This window comes from Megalops cyprinoides, chromosome 1, assembly GCF_013368585.1.
Source record: "Megalops cyprinoides isolate fMegCyp1 chromosome 1, fMegCyp1.pri, whole genome shotgun sequence".
Taxonomy (NCBI): Eukaryota; Metazoa; Chordata; class Actinopteri; order Elopiformes; family Megalopidae; genus Megalops; species Megalops cyprinoides.
The window spans coordinates 6,676,928-6,704,626 of NC_050583.1; the positions used below are offsets into that span (position 1 = coordinate 6,676,928).

Here is a 27,699-nt window from a genome sequence, read left to right on the forward strand (position 1 = left end):
ATTGAAAAGATATGATCTGAACATCCCTGAAATCTTGTTTAATTTCAAATGTAATCTTCCAAGCATGCCTCAGAATGAAAATGCTCCTAGATCTCAGGAAAATTACACTTAAACTTTTTTTTCACATTCCTCCTCTTCCTCAGTTTCATGATCTATTTAATGGTAAGAACTGGTGCCTAAATATGTTCTTTAATGTGCATCTGAAGGCTAAGGAAAATGTATCAGTGCTGGGAACTACCTCATCAATCAGGTTAAACTTACATCAGACATCACAGGCTAATCAGTACTAACTGCACACATTATTCGGGTACTGTTTCCTGTTCATGTGGTATTGATTTCATTTTTTTCAGTTGTCTTTAATTTTTCAATTAGGATTAGTTTCTCAATGTAAAACATGTCCAAACATTTTGTAATGAGCTTGTAAATGTATTTCTTTGCTACAACTAATATGTAATTCTATGTTTTTAGTCATTTTGAGGAGCTTCTGAACCCCACAAAACAGAATGTTGGGGATGTATACAACTGCAATTAAGATTACATTCAAAGGAACAATTAATTAATTGGGTTATTTGGTTGTCATTAGCACTGTTACAAATTACAAACTGTTGCAAATTTCAGTTTCCTGCTTGTTCTTGTCCAAATGCCACTGAGAAGCTGTGACCCAGTCTGTCCGTTTCCACAGCACTGCCCAGGGCCACTCTGACTGTAGAGCCACAGTGGCAGCCCCTGTACTACACTGGAGAGAACATCACCCTGAAGTGTGGGGTGGACTCCCACAGCAACTGGACATATTTCTGGTACAAAAACCAGAATCAAACGGCCATCTCCCAGACTGCTGGTCACAGTGTAACTGGTAACAGATACACCATCACTGCAGCTACTGGATCTGACCAGGGGCAGTACTGGTGTGAGGGGCGGCTGGACTGGAGAAATGTGACATCACAGTGCAGTGATCCTGTCACTCTGACTGTGAGAGGTGAGTCTGAATGGATCTTCAATTTAACCTGAAATAATATTCAAGAAAGGATTTTGTGATATTTTGATATTGTCAGTCAGTTGGAGAATAACCTTGTTGTAACCTTGCTTATCAGGCAGATGTCATGTATGACAATATGATTGGTGGCATCCCTGCAATATATATTGCGGGAAGTAGCTGGTTCAGCCTCTGTTTCTCAGTGAGATTGTTGTCAGCTGTTTCTGTAACTGTAGGATGGCATGGAGTCATGGTGGTTATGGCTGCCTGGTCTCAAAGCAGGTCTAATGACTAATCTGTAATGTCATGAGACATGGGCGGCAGTGTAGCATAGTGGTTAAGGAGCAGGACTTGTAACCAAAAGGTTGCTGATTCAATCCCCGCTGGGACACTGCTGCTGTACCCTTGGGAAAGGCACTGAACCCACAGTTGCCTCAGTAAATATCCAGCTGTATAAATGGATAACATTGTAAAGAACTGTAACCTATGTAAGTCGCTTTGGATAAAAGTGTCTGCCAAATGAATAAATGTAAATATGCATGGTGTGGAGGCGGGGCCACAGGACATATTCTCACTCCTTTTATTTATTGTTTTCTCCTTGTCTCCTTCATCAGTCCTCTCAATCCCTTGGATTATCGCTCTGGCTGCTGGGGTCACTCTGATTGTAGCAGCTCTGATATTCTTCATGAAATACCACAGGATCCAAGGTGAGACTCCTTTTGGTTTTATTTGTGTTTACAGCATGAGGGTGTTTGATGGGGTTAATATCAATGCATAATACTTTATGTTATCATCAGTCCCTTCTGATGTGTGTTTAAATATGGAAAGTCCACAGTTGTTCTTGTTGGCAGCCTTATAATGGTCAGAGCTGGAGTGCTGGCCTATTAACTCCCTCCTCACTGACCTATTTCACTGTATCTGTCTCTTCTTCAGGTTTACCAAGCCTGCCCTGTTTACACACAGAGTAAGTTACTGTAACTTATGGAATTCCACTACTTTATTCCACTAAGGGAATTCTTAATAATGTTCACTTTGGTCTCTCTCTCTCTCTCTCTCTCTCTCTCTTAGTATTTCCTCAGGACAGTCTCAGGCCCATACAGCAGTAGAGGTGCAGCTCTCCCCTGCGGGACAGTCAGGTCAGTTCTGCTCTCTCTGTCTGCTCTCAGCTCTCAGCTGGACACATTGCTGATGGCGATTGTCTCTCACAATAGGTCCCCCTCCTTTTCACTGAGGAGAGTCTCTCTCCCTCAGAGGCCTGGGTGACCTTTATTAGAACACACCTTAAAGAACAATCAATGAATCTAAAGGAAACTACTCCTACTCTGCTTTACTTTTCTTTGTTCTCTGTCATCGACTCTCACCTCTCCCTCAGTTTCTGACCAGCCTGTGGGATCCAGCTCTGAGGCCCTCTACTCTCAGATTATTAAAACCAATCGGAGGGGCCGAAGAGGTGAGTCCTGCCGTCCCTCAGCAACATCAGTTTTGTCGATGGAGAGCAGCAAATATGCCAGTCAGTTTGTGTCATTAAGCTCCACCTGCAAAATAATGCACCCTTCACCAACAGCAGTCATGGTCTTTTTCTCAGTGAAAATGTAACTGATAAATTATGGGGTTTAAATTTATGTAACACGCAGAATACTAATTAAGGGACCCTTGACCCTTACTCACTTCCTCTCTCTCTGTTTCTCTTCCTTTCTCTGGCTCTCCCTCCAGATGCCCAGGAGGCTGCAGGTGATGATGTGGTTTACTCAGACTTGGTCCTGGATGATGAGAAGAATAAGAGACTGAAGAAGAATAAAAGGAACACTGAGAGTAAGAATATCACTGAAAGAGTAACAGTGAGATTAAGAGGAATACTGAAATCCTCTAATGTTTTATGGGCTGTCAAATGGTGGTCATCTGACCAATTAATTGATGATATATTTCTTAATGCATATTTCATGGGTTATTAGGGTAATTACTATGTGGAATGACCTAAAAAAAATCTTCTTGTGTATATATTAATCAACAATTTATAGGACTATTATGATTTCAGTGGACTGTTTAGAAATATTGAATGAGATTTAGCTAGCAGTGTCTACTTTCCATGCTATAGCATTCTTCCTGTATATAGCTACGGTGATGAAGCAAATGCAGTCAAAAGGCAGTGTGCATATTATCCTTCATCAAACTATAATCCACCACAAATGGCCCATTTTAACAATGATACAACCACACAATTTCCCAATTTTTCCATGATTATGACCTGATCTTGTGTTTAGATTGTTAGGAATCTAAAGATGAGAAGGCTTTACAATGGAACTTCGTTTACGGACAGAGCCAGTGATACAGTGGGATCATGTTTTTCTGTGCATGTGTTTGTGTTGGTATCATTCAACACAGTGGCCTGAGTTCTCTGTTTCCCAATGTAGGCAATGATGGAGAGGTGACATACTCCGCAGTCAGAGGTGGATTCAGAGCGGGACAGTGAGTTTCTGTTCCAAAGTCAACCTCACTCCACTGTTGACCATCGTCAAACTAGATTTTCCTTCATACTGATTAAAAAAGATGTATTCAGCAGTTTTGAAAATGGTGATGGTTTTAGATTTTTATGTAATTTTAGATTCAGCTTCAGATTGAGTCTCTCTCTCTCTCTCAACAGCAGTCTCTGACTAAGGATTCAGACCTATGCTTGACTTCTGCATGCAATAATAGGAAGCAGCTTTATATAAATGAATGTACAATTCAGCTCTGTATGGTTCACTTGGCAGCAGATTCAATTTTCATGGCAAAGGCATGGTTACCCCTGCAAAATTGGCAATAAAACAGACAGCATATGTATAAACATATATTTTCAAATATGAGTTACATTTTGTAGTTCTCCCATATTATCTGATGCACAGTTTCCTGTGATATTGTGTCACCTGCCTGTATAATGCTTTCTGTATGGGAGTGAGGAAGTGGGGCAGCTCTTGTGCTTTTCCTCAGGACTTTTTTTGGAAAAAATATATTGAAGAAAATTCACCAAACCAAAATAAATGCTCTCGGGTTTCAAATAAACAAGACAAAGCAGACATTTCTTCTTCTGTGTCCTTTTTGCTGCATCTCCTCTTCTGCTCCATGATGAAGTGCAGAGTGGAGACCAGCCCGGCTCAGCCCCACCTCCACCTCACTGGAGGAAGAAAACATATTGTTCTGACTTTCACTTGTTCTTTTTTGATTTGTGTGTTTTCATATGTGAAGAACACGTCCAGTGGTAAAACCTAAAGAAGGATTAAGGATTTAAGGACTGAAAATAACCCAGGCCGCCCTAACTGCCTGTCCCAGCTTTTATATACTTAATAAACTGTATATATATTTATAATTTTTTATAACACATATATTACTTCTAGACACACCTAGTCAGATGTCCCTTAGCCATGAGGTTTGCTCGTTTGTAAAAGTGTTTCTGCACATTTGGAAATGAATTCAGCCCTTAAAGGGCTTGAACTTGTCCTCGGGTTATGCCCAGATTCTCCAATTTTAAAGTGCATTGACTGACCAATCAACCGTAACAATCTAGGAATACATGTTACAGTATTCAACTTGATGTGGAGTATTGACTGATTTGATAGCCAGTCACCTAAAGCAGAAGAAAGAGTTAATTTTGGGTTTATAACCACCAACTCAGAAAACTGGGATTGTTTGCGCATTAACAGTGGGACTTTGTGAATCTGAAAAAAAACTGATGTTGAAGTGCAGCACAGAACCATGCAGGCAAACAGAGCAATTGCATTGATGTGTGAGTGCTGCAGAATCAATGTTTTACAAAACTAACAACATCGCTGGCATTTTTCCTCTGGCTCAATACTGAATCAGAGAACCTCTTGTCACCATTGGTTATAATACTATAATAAAAGGGGGTCTAAGGGACCTTACAAGATCATGTAAATATCAGAGCCTGAAAATGATCACCCCAACCACAATATCAGGAAACATAATTATCTTTATTAATTCATAAGCATGTCTTAAACTACTTAAAAGAGTGGGGGGAATCACAAGGGCACAGGGGCAACAGTCAACATCAGCATTACACAGGCTTCATTAAACTTAAACGTCACACTACGCTGAAATGAAGCACACCAACCCACTGCACTCACTAACACCCTCTGAACAGGAGGCACTACAACCCACAACCATATTGAGAAGCCATATGAATACACTGTATTAGCGGCTATCCCGCTAGCCCCTGTTACCCACCCCACATCCTCACACTCGCACAGCGCACACAAACACAAACACGTGCGCCCACACACACACATACACACACACAGATTTAAAACGTACACTTAACTCGCCCAATTGGCGACCCCCCCCCCCTTGGGGTCTGACTTCGAGGCAGTGTCTTAATCCCCAGGGACGAAGCTGAGCCACATTAGATGAAGGGTAAGCAGAAGTCGCTCACCCCACACCAGGGAACGCCACACCGGTCTCACCGCGGCTAGTCCACTTCCTGAAGCCCCGGCCCTAACTCTTCTACAGGAGGCAGCAAACCTCCCCTCCTAACGCAGGAACGTCTACCCCCCTAATCTTATTGTCTTCGTCGCTGGCAGTCCTAAACAACTGCGAACGACACCCTCCCGCACCAAACAGTGTCCAGCCGTGTTCTCCTTACCCGTATCTTCCGTGTCTTCTCATGCTTTACGTCTCAAGTACTCCCAATCAGTCACCTGGTGCACATACAATTCAATCAGTCCGGTCAAGCACTGAGTCCACGCTCATTCAAAATTACGATTCAATCAGTCCGCTCACATTACAATACTATATATTAATATATACTACATACTAATACTATAACAGCATCATCATTTATTGAACGAGTCAGTGAGACTCATATCCTACAGTGAAGGTCAGACAGAGAGGCAATAAAAGAGAGCCAGACCTTTATATGTTTATATGTTCTAAACCGTATGAATCAGGACACTATAAACACAACTATTAAAATCCATGTACTCACACACTGCATGTGGTGTTTGAGTAGGAAGACATCAGACTGACCCTACATCCTGACTGGCCCCAGATATTCACTACAGAGACCATTTCTCTGCTTTGGTGTTACCATGATGGACAGATATACAGTGTGTTGCATGATAGTATAGTTTTAATCAATGGAAATTAAACATGTTACACATTTGCTTAACCATTTAGATGTATATGTATAACTGAAATGTTAGATTTATATGTATAATTGAAATGTGAGGGTGTTAAATCCCATTTTAAACCCAGTGTGCAGTGTGTTTGGTGAAGCTGTTATGATGAAGATCTCAGTATGCCAGTATTGTCTTTATGATGCAGGGAACATCAAGCTTAAACCTTTGATTTTAGTGAATGGTGATTGCAATTACATTCAAATTTTGGAGAAAGTTAATTGACCTATTTTTAAAATACTGTAAATATTTGAATTACATTGATAACCTGTAAAGTTAATGTTCTTTTGACTGGGTCCAGGACCATTTTCAGTTACTTTGGTCGCTTTGGATAAAAGCGTCTGCTAAATAAATAAATGTAAAATGTAAATGTAAAAACTGCCAAGTATTTAACCCCAAGAAAATGGCAGCACCACAGACAAACTGACATAATCTCTTATTGGCTGCATTACAGAGGACACATGCCCTCCGCTCTGGAATTTTGCTCCAAATTTCTCTGTGAACATTGCATAATTAGGGGTGATTGAGATTATGTCTTCCTTATCTCTCTTTAGGTGATGATGATGTTGTGCTAAATTGATCAAGGCAGTCTTCTACCGCTTTGTCATTTTTTGCATCACACTTTTGAGTAGTGATCATTCACCATGAAAACAGTATTAAGATGTTGTTCCATTGTCACTTAGATGTGCATAGCTGACACTGCTGTTTTGAATAATTTATTTAATTCACATTTTGTACATAGCATACATTCACACAGCTGTCTTTCTTACTGAGAAAATTCAGATTAACCACTCACAAGTACAAGAGCAGTGCTTCACCTGGTTACAAGCTTTTCTCCTTTCCATCACTACATGAAGTAAACTTCCCCTCTGACTGACTGGTTCCTCTAATTCTTAATCAAATAAAATCAACAATTTTTCAATTACATGTTCATAACTAAAAGCTGAAATTTCTGCTGATAAATTCAGCAGACTTGCATAATTTCCTGATCCACATTAGCCCCTGTTTGACAATTGGTCAGTGCACGCAGTCAAACTTTGATATATGTTTCTGTATTTTGTCTAAATGCTCCTGACAAGAGGAGGTGCGATCTGCCTGTTTCCACAGCCCTCCCTAACCCTGCACTCACACCAGCAGCGATTTTATCGCTATATGTCGCCAAGTCACTGTGTTGCTTGCTGCAGCCAGCTTGTGGGCGTTGCTAACGTAGTTTTGAGGAAGTGGGCTACAAATGTATTGACAGGAGATGCATCAATTTTCTAAAAAAAAATGTATATACTAATAGATATTATAAATATATATTATATTTTATATTTATTTATATGTGATATTTACGTCATCTTTGCTATATTCATCATGGAGTTGTATGCTCAAATTTTCTTAAAGGCAGGCCCAGTATATCGCCCAATATATGCGTGAACCCACAAATCAGGTGCATTCCCGCTGAAAAATACGTTTTGGGGGGAATTTTCCTATAAAGGGTGTGATCTTGTTTAAACACTACTGTTTCACCATGGACCGCAAAGTAGCATTCGCAATTGCTGCTATGGGAACTAAAATGCTAATATAGGAACCAAAGTTAAAGAAAACATTTCACAGCGAAAGAATATGAGGAACACATCTGCTCCGATTGGCCGTCGCTCAACTCTTTCGCTGCTCATTTGCATAAAGTTGAACTTTGCTTAACTTTTTTTAGTTGCGAAGTCGCGGTGATCGCTTCGCCAGGCGACGAGATTCGCCATGTCGCTCAGCGTCGACCAGCGACCATTGGAGATGAATGACTTCCGGACGCTTTGTTGCTCGTCGTCGCTGCCGGTGTGAGCGCAGGGTAATGCAGCTCTAACTCTTAATTGTTTTCATCCTGTGTTCTTGATGTAGACAGGCAATAAATAATAATAATAATAATAATAACAGAAAGATAATAATTTCCTCTGTTTCCTTGTATTCTTGTCTAAATCCCACTAACAGAAGGAGCTATGACCCCGTCTGTCTGTTTCCACAGCACTTCCCAAGGCAACTCTGACTATGGAGCCACAATGGCAGCCCCTGTACACTGGAGACAGAATCATCCTGAAGTGTAAGGTGGACTCCTGAAGTGACTGGACATTCATCTGGTATAAACAAATGCGCCAGGGCGCTTTGACCCAGATTGGTGGCAAGAAAGTAACTGACAGTTACACCATAACTTCAGTGAGGAGCTATTATCAGGGAGAATATTACTGTGAGGCACAGCTGAAAGGCAGATTTGTGACATCACAGCGCAGTGCTCCCATCACTCTGACTGTGGAAGGTGAGTGCTGAACAGTGCAGCCAATAGGATATGAAAATGTCATTGAGATTTTGATTACATACAGTATGCTGTCTTTCATCTTGAATAATATGAAACATGTACATGAGAGATCAGTGATCTTTTTCATTATTTTTTTTATGAAGCGTGCAATACAGGAACTGTAGCAGCAGGGATACACAATGGGTTTTGGGCAGTGAGACAGGAAACAGTCACACCTAACATTGTAGAATGCTATTACATCTTACGCTGTAGCTACTTTATATTATAATGTTATCGTACCGAAGACTGTAGTTATTGTACAATTTGATGTTATCACATCTTAAAGTGTAGGTAGGTGCTGTATATGTGGTAATAATATATTCTGTTTTAATGCAGTCAGACATGAAAGGTTAGACCGAATTTGCTACGCCAGGGCTCCATATTCATTTTGATTTAAGGAATGAATTAAAAAATTCCCTCTGTATATTGTTCATTGTCCATTCCGTTTTCTTGCTAAATGAATAAATTAATATTTTCAAAGAAAAATATTTTATTTTTGCTGTCTTTACTTGATTTCTTAAAGCGTTCTGCCTTCCCGAAACCCTTTATGTGGGAATTGCCAATTGCACACTAGGTTCTTTTCTGCTTTCCTGTGACCTTTGCCTTCCTACAAGAGTGCTGAAGTGAGATAAGAGCAATCTTCAAATGCACTTGCAGTGGCCAGCACCTATGTTTCACCTTAGAGGAAACAATAAACACAGTGTAGTGGGGGGCCAACTGGAGGATAGGAGATCTCCGCTGACATCATTCGAGCCTGAGATCAGTGAGATCTGGCAGAATTTTGAGATCTCAGGCTCGAATCAACCCCGGCAGAATTTTGTTTTGTTGAGAGAGAGAAGCTGTTTTGTTGTTGTTGTGAGGTTGAAAATACACTAGGACATACTGTTAATACTGTCTAATTTTTCAAACTCTGATCCACCGGAACTCCATAAGAGACACAGCTCCTCTGTACCAAGTGTATCTGAGTGAGGCTCCCTGTTCACTCAGAAATCCACCCTACAGCAGCACTGCCAGCCTGATGGATATGACCCAATACGCACTGATCCAATCTCTTTGTTTGTCTTAGTTCACTTGAAAAGGTATTCCCACATTTAATGGTATTCTGGTTGCTCTCTATGGTCTGAATATGGCCTGAAATGTCCAATAACTTAGACTGTGAGCTTTGCACCGCAGGTCACATCTGACCCGAGCCACAATCATTTTTTTCTCCATTTTTAAAAGCAGAAGTTGAAGTGGCGCGTCAAACCCAAAGGTGAAACAAGAAAAACTTCTCTAATGCAAGAAATTTATGCACACCTTGCATGTATGGAGTAATTATTGTCACTCTTAACCACAGGAAACAGCCCAGTTTGCCTGAGGGGAGGCCTGAGGTTTGGGGTGAATCAGGGTTGGGGGGGATTGTGCGGGAGAGGGGAGGTGTGGGGTGACCTGGGCTGCAGTGTGGGGGAGTGCAAAGGAAGGGGAGAGGTGCAGTGATGGGGGGAGGTTGGGTTTTGTGGTGTATGTGTTTTTATGAATCACAAAAGTTAAGAAAAGCTTGCTTTATTTCCAGCTTCCTGCTTCTATGGGCTGCTTGGTAGGGCTGGGCAAATGCTTGGTTAGTCAACAGAGCAGAGTGGTACACTGCCTGTGACATGATTTCAGCATACATACAAAAAATAATAATGCCGATTAAAAGCATTAAGTCAGGAACAAAATTATAATGTCTGTATTGTGGCCTCAGAGGGTGTTAACCACACCAATTACTGTCAGTGTTACTCACCTGATACAATGTAACATTTAAAACTGATGTATGATTTCAGTATACAGTACATATTACAAAACCAGATACGAGGAACAAAGCAAACTCATCCTGACCCATGATCTAAATCATGAGTAATATTGTAATATCAGTAACAGGCCTTAGTCAGAGTTCACATAATGAGGGCAGTTGCTGTGTTGTAGAAATATTACCACTTATTTGAACTGAAATTCAGCCCTTACATGGTTTGGACCTGTCCTCAGGTTATTCACAGGTCATACAGAAGAAAATCTGGATTTATGTATTACAGTATTGTATAAGAAATAATCAGTCAGTCCTCTGGGTTTAAAAAAGGCCAAATAATTGCTGATTTTGTGTGTTTAACCACATGCTCAGAAAGCTGGTATTGTTTGAGTGTAAATACTGTGATCTTGTGAATGTGGAACTCTGGCAGACAAGTTTTGCCTTCCCCAAGAGGATGCTGGGGTTACACCCTTTAATTTTATCATTTATTACCTTGACCCTAAAAAATTCAAAATGTTACAAGGTAATTAAACATAAAAAATATAAACTACAGGTACACTTTCTCATCAGCCGAAGCATTTATCTACTCCTTTCAGGAAAATTAATTAGTCATGTTCTAATAAAGCAGTGAACAGACAGAGAGGGGAAGTAGAATCAGAGAGATTTATATTTAAAATTGACTGACCACAAAAGTATGAAGGCAAAGCCATGGCTAGCTCATGACATGTGCTGGGGTGCAGAGTCTTTGGGCAGGCTTGATGTACGTACGTTGTTAATGCAAGCTAAATCGCTGAATGTTGTGTTTTGTCTTAGTGATCAAAAAATAAAATTTCATTCCCTGCACTACACTGTTCCTCTGTGTGTGGGAGAGAACCTGACAAAGGACTAGCTAAAGAGGAGTATGTAGAGAAGCAGAGAAGTATGAGAGAGACAAATCTGAGATGAGCATACCTAACACTGTAGAATGCTATGAGCATGTAGAACTCAGTAAGACATTTTATTCTGAGAAAGAGAAGTGCTGAACACCAACTAGAAGCTTTATCGGTGGTGAGATGGAAGTGCTCTATCAGGTGTCAGAACTCTGCACAACACACCCAAACTTATTTTTATAGATATTACTGACTTTTGCCTGCATCTAATATACTGCAGAGAGGGTAGTAAGATCTTTATTTGGTAGAGAATGATCTTTTCAGCTTCATCTGCCTTATATGTATTTAGATGGACGGTATAATGTCAATGAAACACATTACTGATTCCTCTCTGTATTTCAGTGCTGAGGACAATGACCAGACTTGGACAGTCTTGACCACATGAGGATATACAGGTGTTCAGACACAATCCAGTTTCTGTAACTGGATGGTAAAAAAAAATCCCAGTGCTGAAACTGCAGTGACATTTTCCTGTTGCTGTGTGATTCAGCAAAAAATTGCAGGTTAGATGTCCTACAGTGGGAGGTGACAAAGAGGTCACGAAGACATCTGGATTTTTTGTGACCAAATTCACAAAAGATGCAAATGTAATATTTCTGAATACAAGTGCAAGTGAAACATTAAACCCTCCATTTAAATCATGAATAAAATTAAATTGCTCATAATCACCGCTTGTGTTTTGATGCTCTGACGGGTAGTGATCCTGTGGAGGGGAGGATGGAGGTTGTCTGGGTGACGTGTTGCCAGTGGTCTGAATACGGCTTAGAACAATGGAGGAAAAGCACTTTGTGACTTATGTCTGTGAAAAGCGCTATACAAATTAATTTTACTTACTTATTTATTTAAAGTCAAGCTAAATTATTGAATTTTATATTTTGTCTTATTTATCAAAAGTTTGTTTATTAAAACTGTAAATCGAATTCCGCTGTTTTCTACACTACACTGTTCCTCTGTGTCTCAAACTGACAAAGAACTTAAAGAGGAAGTATGAGAGAGACGAATCTGAGATGAGCATACCACTGTAGAATGCTATGAGCATGTAGAACTCAGTAAGACATTTTATTCTGAGAAAGAGAAGTGCTGAACACCAACTAGAAGCTTTATCGGTGGTGAGATGGAAGTGCTCTATCAGGTGTCAGAACTCTGCACAACACACCCAAACTTATTTTTATAGATATTACTGACTTTTGCCTGCATCTAATATACTGCAGAGAGGGTAGTAAGATCTTTATTTGGTAGAGAATGATCTTTTCAGCTTCATCTGCCTTATATGTATTTAGATGGACAGTATAATGTCAATGAAACACATTACTGATTCCTCTCTGTATTTCAGTGCTGAGGACAATGACCAGACTTGGACAGTCTTGACCACATGAGGATATACAGGTGTTCAGACACAATCCAGTTTCTGTAACTGGATGGTAAAAAAAAATCCCAGTGCTGAAACTGCAGTGACATTTTCCTGTTGCTGTATGATTCAGCAAAGATTTGCTGGTTAGCATTGTTTATTAGACTAAATAACAGCAGCATAAAGTCTTGAATGGATCTCTGTGACTTCACATATGGACAGTAATATGTCTTTGAGTCTGTGAGATGTCCTACAGTGGGGGGTGACAAAGAGGTCGCGAAGACATCTGGATTTTTTGTGACCAAATTCAGAAAAGATGCAAATGGTCTTATGCAGTGGGCTCAATATGGCCTAGAACAATGGAGGAAACTGGAGGAAAGGAGGGAAGTTTACACCACCACATATTCTAGGCCATCATGTCTGTGTAATGTCAGTTGAAGAAGGAGCGTGTATTCTCCATAATAGATACTGAATGGCTTAAAACGTTGTGCATTAGGAGCTGAAGTAGAGATGAGGGACTGTGTGGGGAAATGGGTGTGACAGAATTCACTGACAAGTGACTGACCACATAAGCATGAAAGCAAAAAAAAAAGCACAGCCACCATTTTTTCTCACCATTTTAATAGCAGATGGTAAAGTGTAAAACTGCACAAAGAGTCATGCAGGCAAGCAGAGTGGTTGCATTGATTTGTAAGTACTTCAGAATCAACATTTTACATTAATATCACTTTCTCAATACTGCTGGTGTTTGCTTTTATATTTTTTATGTTCATGAGTGTTTAACCAATATGATTTTAAATCTCAACAATATTACTGAGAAAAGGCTGTTTGGAATCATTTATGGCAACAACTACTTTAGATTCACAGGGTAACAGGATGGACAGATGTGCTGTGCTTAAGTACAGGGAGGATGTAGAAACATTGAGACACTGGAAAAGTACAGACGAGGTCATTGAAACAATACATACACTTTCTGTCTATCTGATGACAGCATACTGTATATTATTGAACGTACTGTATATTATTGTATATTATTACAGCCATAGCTGCAAAGGTGCAAAACAGCACTGATCAATGTTCAAGAACATACTGCGATAGAGCAAAAGTATGTGTTTCATGTGTAAGTTGTGATTCAGACTTCTGGTCAGGAATATCATTCTAGTTACCGATAAATGATACGCACACACAGTATGTTGAAAAGTGATGTACAGGAAGAGGATGAGTGAAAAAGAGTTAGAATGTGTGAATTAATGACAGCTTGTCCAATAGAGAGACTGATCTCTGAGGTCTATGACATACTAAATAGCTTTGAGGTTTAAGGAGAAATTAGAAGTTCAGATTATGTGAAAACACTGACTCAGTGACTCCTTTTATTGTGAGAGTGAGTGGTGCTGAAGAACATTAATAGACGTGCAGCTTTATCAGTTGTGCTGAGCTGAAGCAGGAGGGACGTGCTGTAGGAGGTGCCTAACTCTGCATTTGAAACATATGAAAACATATAAATAGAAGATCTGCTGCGAAGAAATACCTTTTAAAATTACTGCTGCCTTTTTAAATACGTTTACACCGCAGTGACCGCCACGGGCGCCTGCAGCTGTAGGGCTGTACGCACAGTGCGAACCATGAGATTCCCAATTTGTGAGCGCTCCATGAGAGAGAGAGAGAGAGAGAGATGTATATGTATATATTTGTCATGCCAATAAAGCTCTTTGGAATTGAAATTTGAAACTGAAAATTGAGAGAGAGAGAGAGAGAGAGAGAGAGAGGTGTGTCAGAGACATTACAAAGGAGGAGACAGACCACTCCTTGAAATATGAATGGCATTGACCGTAACGCTCAGTGTGGCGGTTGCATTAAGGGAAGTCCTGCTTTTACACCAAACGGCCAATTGCTTTGTTGGTAAAGGCATTACCTGGAAAAAGGCAGGCCTATCATATTCGAACGAAGAATGAACGCCCACAGCCCACTCTACTGTCACAATTATAGCTACGCAGCATACAAACAGGGCAAATCTACACAATGAGTAATATTAGGTACCAAGCTAACGTCCTATATAACGTCTTTGATGGAGATTGGCGCATTATTGCGCCAGCTTTTTGGCCAAATATTACATGTAAAAGACGACACAATTGTGTCTGACAGAATTAAAGTATAGACCATTTTTGGATTGTATGATCGTAATAGCGTGAGCATTTATTAACATTTGGCATTTATTGTGTTTTTTTCAATTTCTATTTAAGCAGAAATTAGCTTGCTAACTAGGTGTGCCAATTAGCTAGTTAGCTTGCTAGTCACCTGCAGCTAGCTCTCGGCACACTGAAAAAAATAGCTATAAAACGAACTGTGATATACCGAATTTATTAAGTACCGGGCATAACATGGTGACCACCTCTGTGTTTACTGATATTCACAGATCACGTGCAAGTCCACTTCATATTTTGGGAAATTCTAAAATGCTTAACGAGAAAAGGCTTAACGTGGCTTAATGTTCTAAAACAGCGATCAACGATCACCTAATTTCTCTCGGACATATTTTGTCATAAACACTTCCATCTGTCAAAAAATCAAAACCAAAATCCTATGAGTATGGACATTATCTTTCATTCAGCGTTTTCCTCTCCATTGACGCGCATTATAAGGAAAAGGCTTAACGTAAGATAACGGCCGTATATTCCTTGGATTTCGGTTTTGATTTTTTGATGTGAAGTGTGATGTCAATGGCAGAAAAGCCTTAATGTTCCTTATTGCAACAGTAGGCCTACACATTGCTGATCACCACCCAAGTGCAGGCTGTAGTGTCTATAGAACTGCGTCCAAACAATGGTACTCGGGTGCTACAGGACAGATTGTCTTTCGTGTGATGGAGAGCACCCTCCGCAAAAAGTGCGCTGTTCCTTGGAAGGTTATCTTCCCTATCATTGGATTCTTAGGAATGAGCAATGGAGCTAGTTCAGGCAGGGCAGAATCGCTGCGGGTGTGTCCAGCAAGAACACAGAACGATATCCAGAACTGATTTTAATCAGGTGGTGTGTGTGTGGTTCTGCAAATACAAACACAAATACAAACATAAATCTCTCATTGCAGTTACATACATAAATGATTCATATTATACATAAACGTATATAAGTAAAGTAGCTCCATTTGCATATTTAACAGATAACTGTACAATAGGAAATAATACTACTTATTTAACGATTAACCACATCATTAACTTGGCATGTACAAGCGATATTTGGGTTATTCTAAATCAACTGGAGCTACATATTATAGCCAGAGGTAGTGGGGACAGTTAAACACAATTCACTAGCAATTGCCTACATCGAACATGCATGATAAACTACGAATGAATACTCAAAATTCTTAACAGGTGTTCTGTGAGCCGTGCAGTGCGACAGCCCATTAAGTTTTAATAAACTGAGTTTTAAGGTCGGAATGAAGGATTTACATATACTAGGCAGCTAACGCTCAGCACGAACTATACAGACATATTAATACTACGTTCCTTCACATAACAGGGAAACATTGTCCGTAACTGGTCCTAAAAACATAAACGTTGCAGTACTTACACTTAGGATGCACTCACACAAACCGTAGCAAGGAAAAGAAATAAGACGGTAAGAAGAGAAACTAGCATCCCCGCTATACGCGACGTTTACTGCTAAAGTTGACGCAGTCTCTCCGGCGCTCCTTCATTAGGGATTAGGCACATTCACGTGATAGGTGCATAGGTTGTAAGGACTGCTTATTGGTAGAATGATTGAAACGTAACTATATTATACATGGGCTTCGCAACACCTATACCTCTTGGATGTTGACGTCTAGGGTCAGGGAAGTAACAAACAAAAGAACAACGCAACAACGAAATAACAGCTACTGTCATCTTTATTAGGAGAAAAAAAAACAATGAAAATAACTATGTCTCTCTCTCTGCAACGGCTCTTTGAAACAGCTCCCATACAGCTCTCAAAAACAATCCCCGGTACCACTCCCCAAACACCTGGAAACAGGCTCTTTGAATGTTGGCACCGAAAAGGGAATAGTTTCTCAGATAGCTTGACAGATGTATTTCATTCTGTTGGTACAGCTACATAAATCAATAAACACTTTCTTTCAGACTGTTCATTTTAATAACTTTTTTTATATAATTGTTTGCTCTCATCTGTCAATCAGTGTAGAATGGCATATCCCATAAAATTGTAATGCCATTAGATTCAGCCACAGTATTGGGTTGGTGTTAGTACCACTCGTCTGTTGCTTCAATATTGTTTTCCGTACAGATCTTCCAGTGAAGATAAGGCAATATTTTGTTCTATCTGTAAATATATTCCATGTTTGCCAGTTCCAGACAGCCTGAGATAATGTGGTCGATGGTTTCCTCAAATTTACCAGAGATCCTGCAGAGTGGGTCTGCTCCATCTTTGATTATTCATTACATTGTTGGCATTTAGCAGACTCTCTTATCCAGAGCGACTTACATAGGTTACAGTTTTTTATAATGTTATCCATTTATACAGCTGGACATTTACTGAGGCAATTGTGGGTTAAGTGCCTTGCCCAAGGGTACAGCAGCAGTACCCTAGTGGGGAATCAAACCGGCAACCTCTCAGTTAAAAGTCCTGCTCCTTACCACTATGCTGCACTGCCGCCCCAATTATTCAATGGTGGCAGGATCAGGTGGCAAAGCTCTGGTCTTGGGCAGCAATGATCAGTCCTTCTGTATCTGCTTTCAGTCCACAGCTTTTGACCTAATAATTAGTCTTTTGCCTGTCCACGTCTGCTTCTTTTATTCTTTTTGGGTATTTCCCAGGCAATTGCTTTCTCTTCTCAGCTTTCTTGAAGTTGTTTCTGTCTGAGTAGCTTTGCTTTCTTTCTAACTCTTTCAGTGTAGCTATTAGCTGCCTCATTAATGGTTGGTATAGTTTCTGCGATTCCTAGTTAAATTTTGTACTTGGCAGCTTCTTTTTTTATGGAACATACCTTCTTCTTACTATCGTGTTGTTTCATTATTTGGAGAGGCACATCATTGCAAGTTGATAGATACGTGTTCAAGCCAATGGTCGTAGTTTTATAAGTCAGTTCCATCTGGGTCAAGCCACATCCACCCTCTGATCGTGGTATAAAGAGTCTGTCAACATCAGCTTTTGGGTGGTGAATTTTTTCCATGGTCAGCATTTTTCTTGTTTTGGTGTCAATTCTTTTGATGTCATTAAGGCTCCAACTGATGACGTTAAAGATATTTGTTATTACTGGTATAGATAATGTATTAATGGCCTCAAACTTCTTAGCTATATTAAGCTCACTTCTCAGTACCATCCTGTCTCTTCTATAAAATTCTTTTAGAATTTTCTCCTTCATGGCTGAGTGTTGAACGCCATCTCCTTTGTCAATGCTTAGGTACTTATCAGTACCATTCTGATCTAGCTCTTTGATTGTGGTGTTGATGTCAAGGTTGATGTTTTAAAGGTGGCTTTTGCATACTTATCAAGCCCAAATTCTATATTTTCACTGAAGGTCTTTACAATGTTAAGTAGACCTGTCTGTTGGTCATCATTTTTGGCAAATGTCTTTAAGTCCATATAAAACCAATGGTTTAATTTGCCATGCTGCATTTCAAAACCATAGCCACTGTTGTTAAGTAAAGTGCTAAGAGGTGCTAATGTAATACAAAAGAGCAATGGTGACAGTGAGTCCTCCTGGAAGATTACACTTTTGATATTGATTAGTCTAGATGTTAGTGTTCCATCCAGATAGTGGAGGTTTAGGGTAGCCATCCAGGTCTTCATGCTCTCTCTAATAAATTGGATGGTAATTGGGCAAACTTTCTATATTTCTAAGCTTTTCAAGATCCAGGAGTGTGGCACACTATCAAATGCTTTCCTATAATCAATCCAAGCAGTAGACAGGTTGTTTTTTATTTGATTTGGCCTCTTCTATGATTCTCCTATTAATGAGAAGTTGGTCCTTGCATTCATAGCTACCTCTTTTGCAACCTTTTTGTTCTGCTGGTAGAAGGTTATTACTCTCAAGGAGAGTTTAAGTCCTTTCAGTAGTGATGGGGTTAGGATCTTATACATGGTGGGCAAGCAGGTGATGGGTCTGTAGTTTTTTGCGGTTCTGGGTCTTATCAGTCTTAGGGAGTAAGTAGGTGATCCCTTGTGTCAGCCAGTTGGGGCATTTTTCTGGATTCTTGACAATGGTCTTATATGCATATGTAAGGTCTTCGTGTATTCTGGGCAAGATTTTTATTCAGAAATTGGCTATCCCATCTATCCCCAGCGCCTTCCAGTTACTGGTCTTCTTTATGGCATTAGCGGTTTCTGTAATAGTTTCTGTAATCAGGTTTTTGTGCTGCTCAGTTTGTTCGAGGATCCAGGCAGATCTATCATTTTTTCATGCCTTTTTTCATCTTGCTCCAGAACTCCTCCACAACTTTGATAATAGGTGGATCATTGACAACAATCTTCTCTTTTCTTAGTTCATGGCAGAACCTCTTTGCATCTTCCCTAAAGATCTTATTTTGTTTAAAGAAGCCACTTCTCTTTACATATCTTCTTAATCTTTGTGCTTTAGCTTGAATTTGTTGATTTAGCTCTTCTTTAGCAGTGAGTAGGTCCTCCTTTTTCTTGACTATTAGTTTTCAATATAATAGTGTGCTTTTCTTGTCTTTGATGTTGCATCCTTTTTCAATTTCACATAGAACAGAAAAATCTCCATGCATTTTTGTTATCTCTTTCTCAATCCTTTCTTTCCACATCCGTTGTTTTTTTTTTTTTTCTTAATTTTCTTCATTTGTTGTGGTGTTACTCCTATAGACTACAATTGCTGACGCTGAGGCATGGACAAGATGACTTCAATCTGTTAAAGATAATGGTTTTAGTAATTCTGCCTTGATCTTTTGTATGGCTTTATTGGCATAACTGATGATGACCTCGGTGTATTGGTCTTTCTGTGTTTTTGGTATCCTTGGTCTTTCTGTCATTGGTATTTCTTTTAGAGCTTCCCATTTTTGCTCAGTGTTTTCTTTAATCTCATCTATTTTCTGGCTTCCTGATTCTTAAGGTTGTCTCATATTGTTCATTGAGGGCAGGATCATTGGGATTTAGATCATTTTCTGTAGCTATAAGCAATTCAAATTGTCTTGTCTTCATTTCTGTGTTGCTGTTGTTATCCATAGTTTGTCTGCTGTTTTGTTGGATGGTCTCAAGTTCCACATATGTTATTACTTTGTTCTTAATAATGTTTCATCTAATATTTGCAAGTTTGTTGGCATTAAGGTTAAGTCGTTCAGTTGGATGTCTTGTTCGCCACGTATTATAGGTGACTAATGTCATTGAGCTCTCGGTGGGGTACAATGTGGTAACAGAATGCTTCCATTGCATCTTTACACTCATCCTTTGTCTATTTCTGTCTTGTTTTCTTTTGTTTCTTTGTGGATGCTGTACATAAAAGGCCACTGTGAGGAGTGCCCTCAGTGTGGATATCTTCTATCTTGCACTGCATGTATTGACCACTTCAGCACTGTTACACTGTTGTAAATAAATCACTTCATCATCATCATCAGAAACATTCATGCAACTGCCTGTTCCTTCTTACAACCCCTACACCACATTGCCTTCTTCACTCAACTGCCCAGCGTAAAGACCTGTTGGGAAAGTAAAATCAGTCAAAAAATGATGATGATGTAATGGTTGAGCAGGAGGGACCCAGATGTAGAGATCATACAAAACACAGAAGGGTCTTAAATGACATGTAATCTTTATTAGACCCAAGCGAACGTGAGCACAGGAAAGCATACCATGCAGGATAGCTCAAGACTGAGCAGGGAACCAAACTACAGGCAGGCTTTAAATAGAGCAGCAGACACATAGGGACTAATTACATACATGTGAAAACAATCTAACAATTCATGATGAAGGCTTGGCAAAGAAGCCACTTAAAAGGTTTGCAGCATTTGCAGAGTATACAAAAATATCAACATGAAAAATACAAATGAGCAGCTTTCAAGACACAGTCATTTGCATACAAAACCATTGACAAATAATGGAAGCACAAATGAGTTCTGCCTTCATGAAGGATGTGTGCACTTCCGCAGTATATTTTGTAATGTGATTTTAAAATCCCCCAGTGGAATAAAGATATCCATATACAAACCTGTTGATTGTTCCATGACCGTGGGGGAAAGTATTGACATGCCTTTTTCCTCAAGATCAGCTCTGCCTGTTGGAACACTGAAATAATGCACAGATGCACAAATAAGAATGCACTGAATGCAATGCAGGAATGCAAGTAGAATGCAGAAATAAGAGGATATTTTACAGATAACTATGTGCCATTTGTTTTGTCTGTCACTTGGAGGGGGACTAACAAAGCTACTGGTAAATCAGACAGAGATGAGTAAGGATTTTACAACCTTTTATGAATCTGTTTTCAATAATATACTTGAGTTATATTTCATTTACTTTAATGTCTTTAGCTGGAACATTAAATTGATTATGAAAGTGATTCTTCTTTATATTTCAGTGCTCAGTCTAACAGCTGGACTTGGACAGTCTCAGTCATGTGAGTACTAGATCAAATACAATCTTTTCTGTTGCTGGATCGTTTCTCATAAACAGGTCATACTGAAACTACAATGCCTTTTTCCTTTGGTTCTGATGAGAGAGAACACCATGGGTAAGACAAGTACATAGCAGCATACTGACATCTTGAATGGAGCTCTGTGACTTCATGTGTGGACAGTAATGTGTCTGGGTCTGTGAGACTCATGTCCTACAGTGAAGGCTGACAAAGAGATCAGAAAGCAAACTAGATATGCAATTAATCATGCAATTAAATTCATAACAAATGCATATTCAAAATAAAAAGTTCAGACTTTCTAGAGTGTTGCCTTAAATGAAAGGGTGAAATGGTGTTAATCTCTTGGCAACCTTTTCATCTCCAAGACATCAGTGAGGCTGTTAATGAGCTCTTAACTTGTGGCAGCAAATTCAAAAATACATATATGTTGTGTTGATCCTGCATATTGAGCGGCCCCAGATATTCACTGTTGAGGGCATAACTCTAATATGTCAGCATCAGACGAGCAGGAACCAGGGGTTCAGTAGCAATGGCATTAAGCAACACCAAAAGAAGTCCTCCAGTAAAGACAAGTATACTGTAATTGCTGCTACTGATACCCACAGAGGTTGATATTATTCCTGTGAGACCGTCAAAGTCAAAGAAGTCCGTCAGGTGATGACAAGTGGACTCACTGGTCCCACAGAGAAACAACAAAAACATCTTTAATGAATCCCAGCTTATGGGTCTGACAGACAGGAAGTTGAGCAATGAGAGAAAGCAGAGAACACAGTAATGAGGCCCTATAACTGTTACCTGGCACTGGAAACAATGTAGCACTACAGCACTGTTAGTCTGGTGGAATAATATAACACTAACTTTACCATTAAAATCAGTGCAAATTCAGCAATGATTTTTTTTCTTTTCATATTTTGTTTTCTTAAATCTCAAAACAAGGCATAAGAAAGGTGAATGTCTCAAATTATTGTCCTGACAATACAATTATGGCATGTCTATTTCCTTAGCTCTGCCCAGGGCCACACTGACTGTAGAGCCCCAATGGCGCCCACTGTACACTGGAGAGAACATCACCCTGAAATGCACGATGGACTCCCACAGCAACTGGACATATTTCTGGTACAAAGACCAACTACAGACAGCCGTGTCACACACTGCAGGTCTCCGTGTAACTGGTGACAGATACACCATCGCTGCAGCTGCTGGGTCTGACCAGGGGCAGTACTGGTGTGAGGGGCGGCTGGAGGGGAGAGATGTGACATCACAGCGCAGTGCTGCTGTCAATCTCACTGTGAGAGGTGAGTGATGAACAATGCAGCCCATCAAATCTCATCTACCGTCTTGAATCAAATGAGAAAATTTAAAACATGTATTTCTCAGTTGTTTTCTTTTGAAGAGTGGATTTCTGAAAACTCAGTGAATCATCAAAAATATTATGTGATCCTTGAAGAAAAACACCCCCAAGTGTCTAGGACCCAGGGTTTTGGTAATATTGGACTTTGGCAATTGTCCTGAAAATGATTTGGAAAAGTTGACATAAAAAAAATTTTGGAATGCATATGAACAATTCTATTCATTTTCTATTCATAAGCTAATTAGATAACTGCATGGGTATGATTCTGAATGGGAGTTTATTTCTAAATCTACTTATCTATCTATCTAAATATTAATTTAATACTACCTGAGATAGGTGTTCCACTAGCCATGGCTATCCCCTACCTCCATGACAGCTGCAACTGTATCAACACAGACAATTCTGGTTGTCTTTCTATAGTAGTTGCACACATGCCTCTTGTTTAATGTCATTGGATCCTTGGTCCCCCTGATGAGGAAACCACCAGCTGTCCCCTGACTCACTAATAGGAGATGGTAATACTGAAAACATTCTCACCTCTTGTGGGCCCAGAGACTCCCTGCAGCTCAGTGGATATACAGCCAGGATCCCATCCTCATTGCTGAATTGATGAATAACATTCCAAATTTCCTGTACTGTAGAGCAGACTGGCAGAACCTTGAATTAAAAATAATAAAGAAAATATTCATGATCGAGTCTAAGACAGACAAGGAAATAATTCTTAGTGCGCCTGGTAAGGTCTAGAGTTAATGATCCATTGTGATCTCAAGTTCATGCTTGACCAGGCACTGTAAGTTGTTAAATATATAAATAGGCAAAAAGACTATTTTTCTTCAGAGAAGGTAGAAAAATTTGGAATATGATAAAGTCCATGTACCAGTAACATTCCCATTCTTGATGAAGCTCCTCATATTTCTTTGACCTAGCATTCTATTGTTAACTAAAAAAAAAATAATTTCACAGCACATAAAGTGCAGAAATGATTGCCTATTCACAATATAGTTACTAGTACTATACATATGTAGTTACTATACATAGGTAGCAAATAATGATTTTTTTAAATTATTATTGAAATACATTGGTTTATTTCAAGTGTATTTCATGTATGTCATGAAGGAGAATTGTATGATTACAGTTTAGACAAATTTTCACCGTTGATACAGATTGATATATTTTATTTTAATATGGTAAGTTAACATTACTATGAAATCAAATATACTGTAGGTGCAATAACCCTTTAATAACTGATGTAGAAATGTGAGATGTCTTCTGCTGAATGTTTGGACAGTGTGTTTGATGAGTGCATTACTTTGAAAACTCGATTTCTCTGTTCTCTCTGTTTCAGAGAAACCCCAGCCTGTCCTGACTGTCTCTCCACATGAGCAGGTCTATGAAGGAGAGTCTGTCACTCTGTCCTGTCAGGTTACAGTGCCCTCTGCTGGCTGGAAATATTACTGGTACAAGAATGGATCACATTTCTTCGTCTACTCTGCCAGTGGAGCTAAAGGCTCCTACACATTCAGGCCTGCTGCTCTTACACACTCAGGGCAGTACAGGTGCAGAGCTGGGAGGGGAAGCCCAGGATGGCGCACAGAGTACAGTAACCCAGTCCAGATCCAGGTATCAGGTGAGTACTGACTTGTCCAACAGTGTTTTGAGTGGACCGTTTATACAACAAGATTTACAGTAAAGTGACATGTTTACTATGATAATGCAAAGATCAAATACATTTGTGCTGCACCAACAGCATTCCTGTCAGTTTTGGAACTTCTATTAATGTTGCAACAAACTTCTTATTTTCTTATATTCTTATTTTATGGGTTAATATGTTTGTGTCTTACGGAAGGTTTTGGCAGAGGACCCTTTTAAAGATAAAGGATTGAGGTAGCTATAGTTTAATTGCTATTTCCCTTTATTTTTGATGTAGAGAGTGAAATTACTTTTGCTCTGCTAATGGTTGGATCCAATAAGTTTGTGTTGCACAGTTGGTTTTTGGATTTTTAGATTATTTTCCCCACAGAATCCAGTATTTTAAGTGGTTAATTTGTTGTTGGTCCTGAAATATTTTGCAAAACAAAGTTTTGCAAGATTAAGCATAAGGGCAGCCATAATTATAGTCATTATGCCCCCTAGAAAAAGCATTATTTCCTTGGTTTCCTCTTTATTCTTGTCTAAATGACACTGACAGAAGGAGCTTTTACTCCATTTTGTCTGTTTCCACAGCACTGCCCAGGGCCACTCTGTCTGTAGAGCCACGATGGCAGCCCCTGTACACTGGAGAGACTGTTACCCTGAAATGTGAGGTGGATTCCTGCAACGACTGGACATTTTACTGGTACAGAGACTGGGTTCAGTCAGCAGTGTTTCAGACTGGTGGCAAGACAGTAAATGGTGGCAGTTACACCATAACTTCAAAGATTTATACCCAGAGACAATATTACTGTGAGGCGCGGCTGGAAGGGAGGAATGTCAGATCACAGCGCAGTGCTCCCATCACTCTGACTGTGGAAGGTGAGTGCTGAACAGTGCTGTCCATAGGCTACGAAAATCCCCTTGAGCTCTCGAGTTTGTATTTTCTGTTTTCCACCTGAGATCTCACTGAGCCATTGAAACGATATTAAATGAACCTTCCATAACTCTTGTTTTATTTCATAAGCTATCTTTCAAGCATGTCTCAGAAAGACACAGCTGCTATAGATCTCATTTAAATTTCATTAAAAGTTATATTTGCATTCCTCAGCCTTTTGTTTCATTATCTGCTGGTACCTAAAAATGTTCTTTAAAGTTCATCAGAAGGCTAGGTAAGGAAAATGTATTCATGCTGGGAATGAAGGGATTGATCACATTTAATTTACATCAAACATCACAGGCTATTACCAAATCCACAGACTCTTAAGGTACTACTTTCTGTTATTTTGTTACTGTTTTCATGTTGTTCATATACTTTCAGTTTTGATTCAATTCATCTCAATTAGATCCACGTTGAATTGTGTTTTGCCAGAAATAGCTTCTCTCACTCTAACACATACTCATGCAGTTTTGTCATTATCTTACACGAAAAAATGAAAATAGAAATGTATTTCACTAATGTTATATGTGAGAAGGTACACCATTTGTATCTCGTATGTAGACTTCAAAACACACAAAAAGAATATAATGGTGTTTATTTATGCCATTTTAATTCCTTTTTGTGTATTAGTCATTTTCAGGAGTGCATGAATGCCACATAACAGAGTGTGGTAGATGTGTATAACTACAGTTAAGATTAAGTGCAAATCAACCCTTAATTAACTGATTAATGTCTTTGTCTTGAGCAATGTTTTGGATTACAAATGGTTGCAAAATTAAGGATTAAGGCAAGCATGATTTTATAAATTATGGATCTTTTTTCTTCTTGGGACAACAAACATTTTGTTCATTGACTGTTTATTTGTGTCCAAATTTCACTAAGGAGCTGTGACCCTGTCTATCTGTTCCCACAGCACTGCCCAGGGCCACTCTGTCTGTAGAGCCACGATGGCAGCCCCTGTACACTGGAGAGACTGTTACCCTGAAGTGTAGGGTGGACTCCTACAACGACTGGACATTTTACTGGTACAGAGACTGGGTTCAGTCAGCAGTGTTTCAGACTGGTGGCAAGACAGTAAATGGTGGCAGTTACACCATAACTTCAGACACTTTGTATACCCAGAGACAATATTACTGTGAGGCGCGGCTGGAAGGGAGGAATGTGACATCACAGCGCAGTGCTCCCATCACTCTGACTGTGGAAGGTGAGTGCTGAACAGTGCAGCCCATATGATATGGAAATGTGATTGAGATCTTGAGTTTATATTCTGTCTTTTACCTGAAATCTCATTGAGTCATTGAAAAGATATTATATGTACTTCTCATACATCTTGTTTAACTTCAAATACAATCTTCCAAGCATGTCTCAGAAAGACACAGCTGCAAACCCCCACTTCAGCCCCAACCAAAAAAAAAAATCACCATTCTGCACTAAATGTAATTTTTATTCAGACATTTAGAACAACAAAAATAAATAATCACAACATTTAAAACTATATAAATATAAAAATATATACAAAATTAAGACTCATAAATATCAAAAAGAAGTAACAAAGACAAATAGAAACAAATTTTAGCATATAAATCCAAATAAAAAAGAGAATCGAATTATTACACTATTACCCTATTGCTAACAAAAAACACACAAATAAAACTGAATTTCACAAATCCTATATCACACATATACACAAATAGAATAACACACTACACACACACAAGAGAATGTGATTATTACACTATTGCACTTCAAACAAAAAACACACAAACTAAATTGCACAGCTGCCATCTTTATACACAATTTATCAAACATTCAGAATAGGAACCAAATGAACCATACAGCCTCCTTGGCTAATTCTAGGTATAAGACACCCCAAAACACTAATTATATCACAAAAGACACAAAATATCTGCATCAAATAGATGTCTTTTAAGATAGCCTACAGCATTGGAAATTCCACTTCCTGAGCTCAGGACCTAATCAATACAATCACAGAAAACTTTTATGACTTTTATTACTTTTATGTCACCTCATTGAAGCTTAACCACATCATTAATGTGTTAATTAGGTTATAATTGTTGTGCTGCAGGCTACACACATTGTCATGATGAAACTGTGTGAAATTATATTCAATGTTATGTGGGCTAATTGGACAGAAAACGGAATATTGTCGCCCTATGAGTAATAGCAGAGCAAGCAACATAGGCTAACAAACATAAGTGTTACACTCGCCTGTTTCATTAAATGCATAATATTATGCTCATAAAGAGATGGCATAGTCTTGACTCTTGGTTGACAGTGTTGGGGAATGGGTAATATATTGATACTTAAGTGCCAAATCAGCACAAATGGATAAGAAAAGGTCTAGTTTATGAAAAAGTTTCCCAGTTTAGGAAAAAGGTTCCCAGTTTAGGAAAAAGAGGAAAGAAGAAGAGGAGAAACGTGCAGGAGATAAAGGTATGCATAAACCAATTCAGCTTGGTGGTGTGCAGACTGGATTTATATTATTCTTAATGATTTCTCTCAAACCAGAAAACATGCAACAATATGTCTGTGAAACTATATATTCACAGCATTATGAATTGTGGTTTAATTGGTGGCATTTTGTAGTGCGAATGATTTTACTAATTGCATTAGTACTGTACAAAGTTAGAGGTACGCTATTTGATGGATTCCCCCTCTCCCCCTACCTCCGG

The 27,699-nt window shown here is 39.2% G+C and overlaps 1 protein-coding gene across 1 annotated transcript in view; it reads left to right on the forward strand.

The window, feature by feature from the left end:
* Positions 1–27,699, forward strand: part of LOC118786515 (Fc receptor-like protein 5) — a 67,120-nt gene that overhangs the window by 25,741 nt on the left and 13,680 nt on the right. The window contains exons 4-6 of the mRNA XM_036541604.1: positions 23,783–24,064; positions 24,661–24,948; positions 25,920–26,210. Coding sequence (XP_036397497.1) covers positions 23,783–24,064; positions 24,661–24,948; positions 25,920–26,210 — 861 coding nt within the window. The remainder of the gene's footprint in view (positions 1–23,782; positions 24,065–24,660; positions 24,949–25,919; positions 26,211–27,699) is intronic.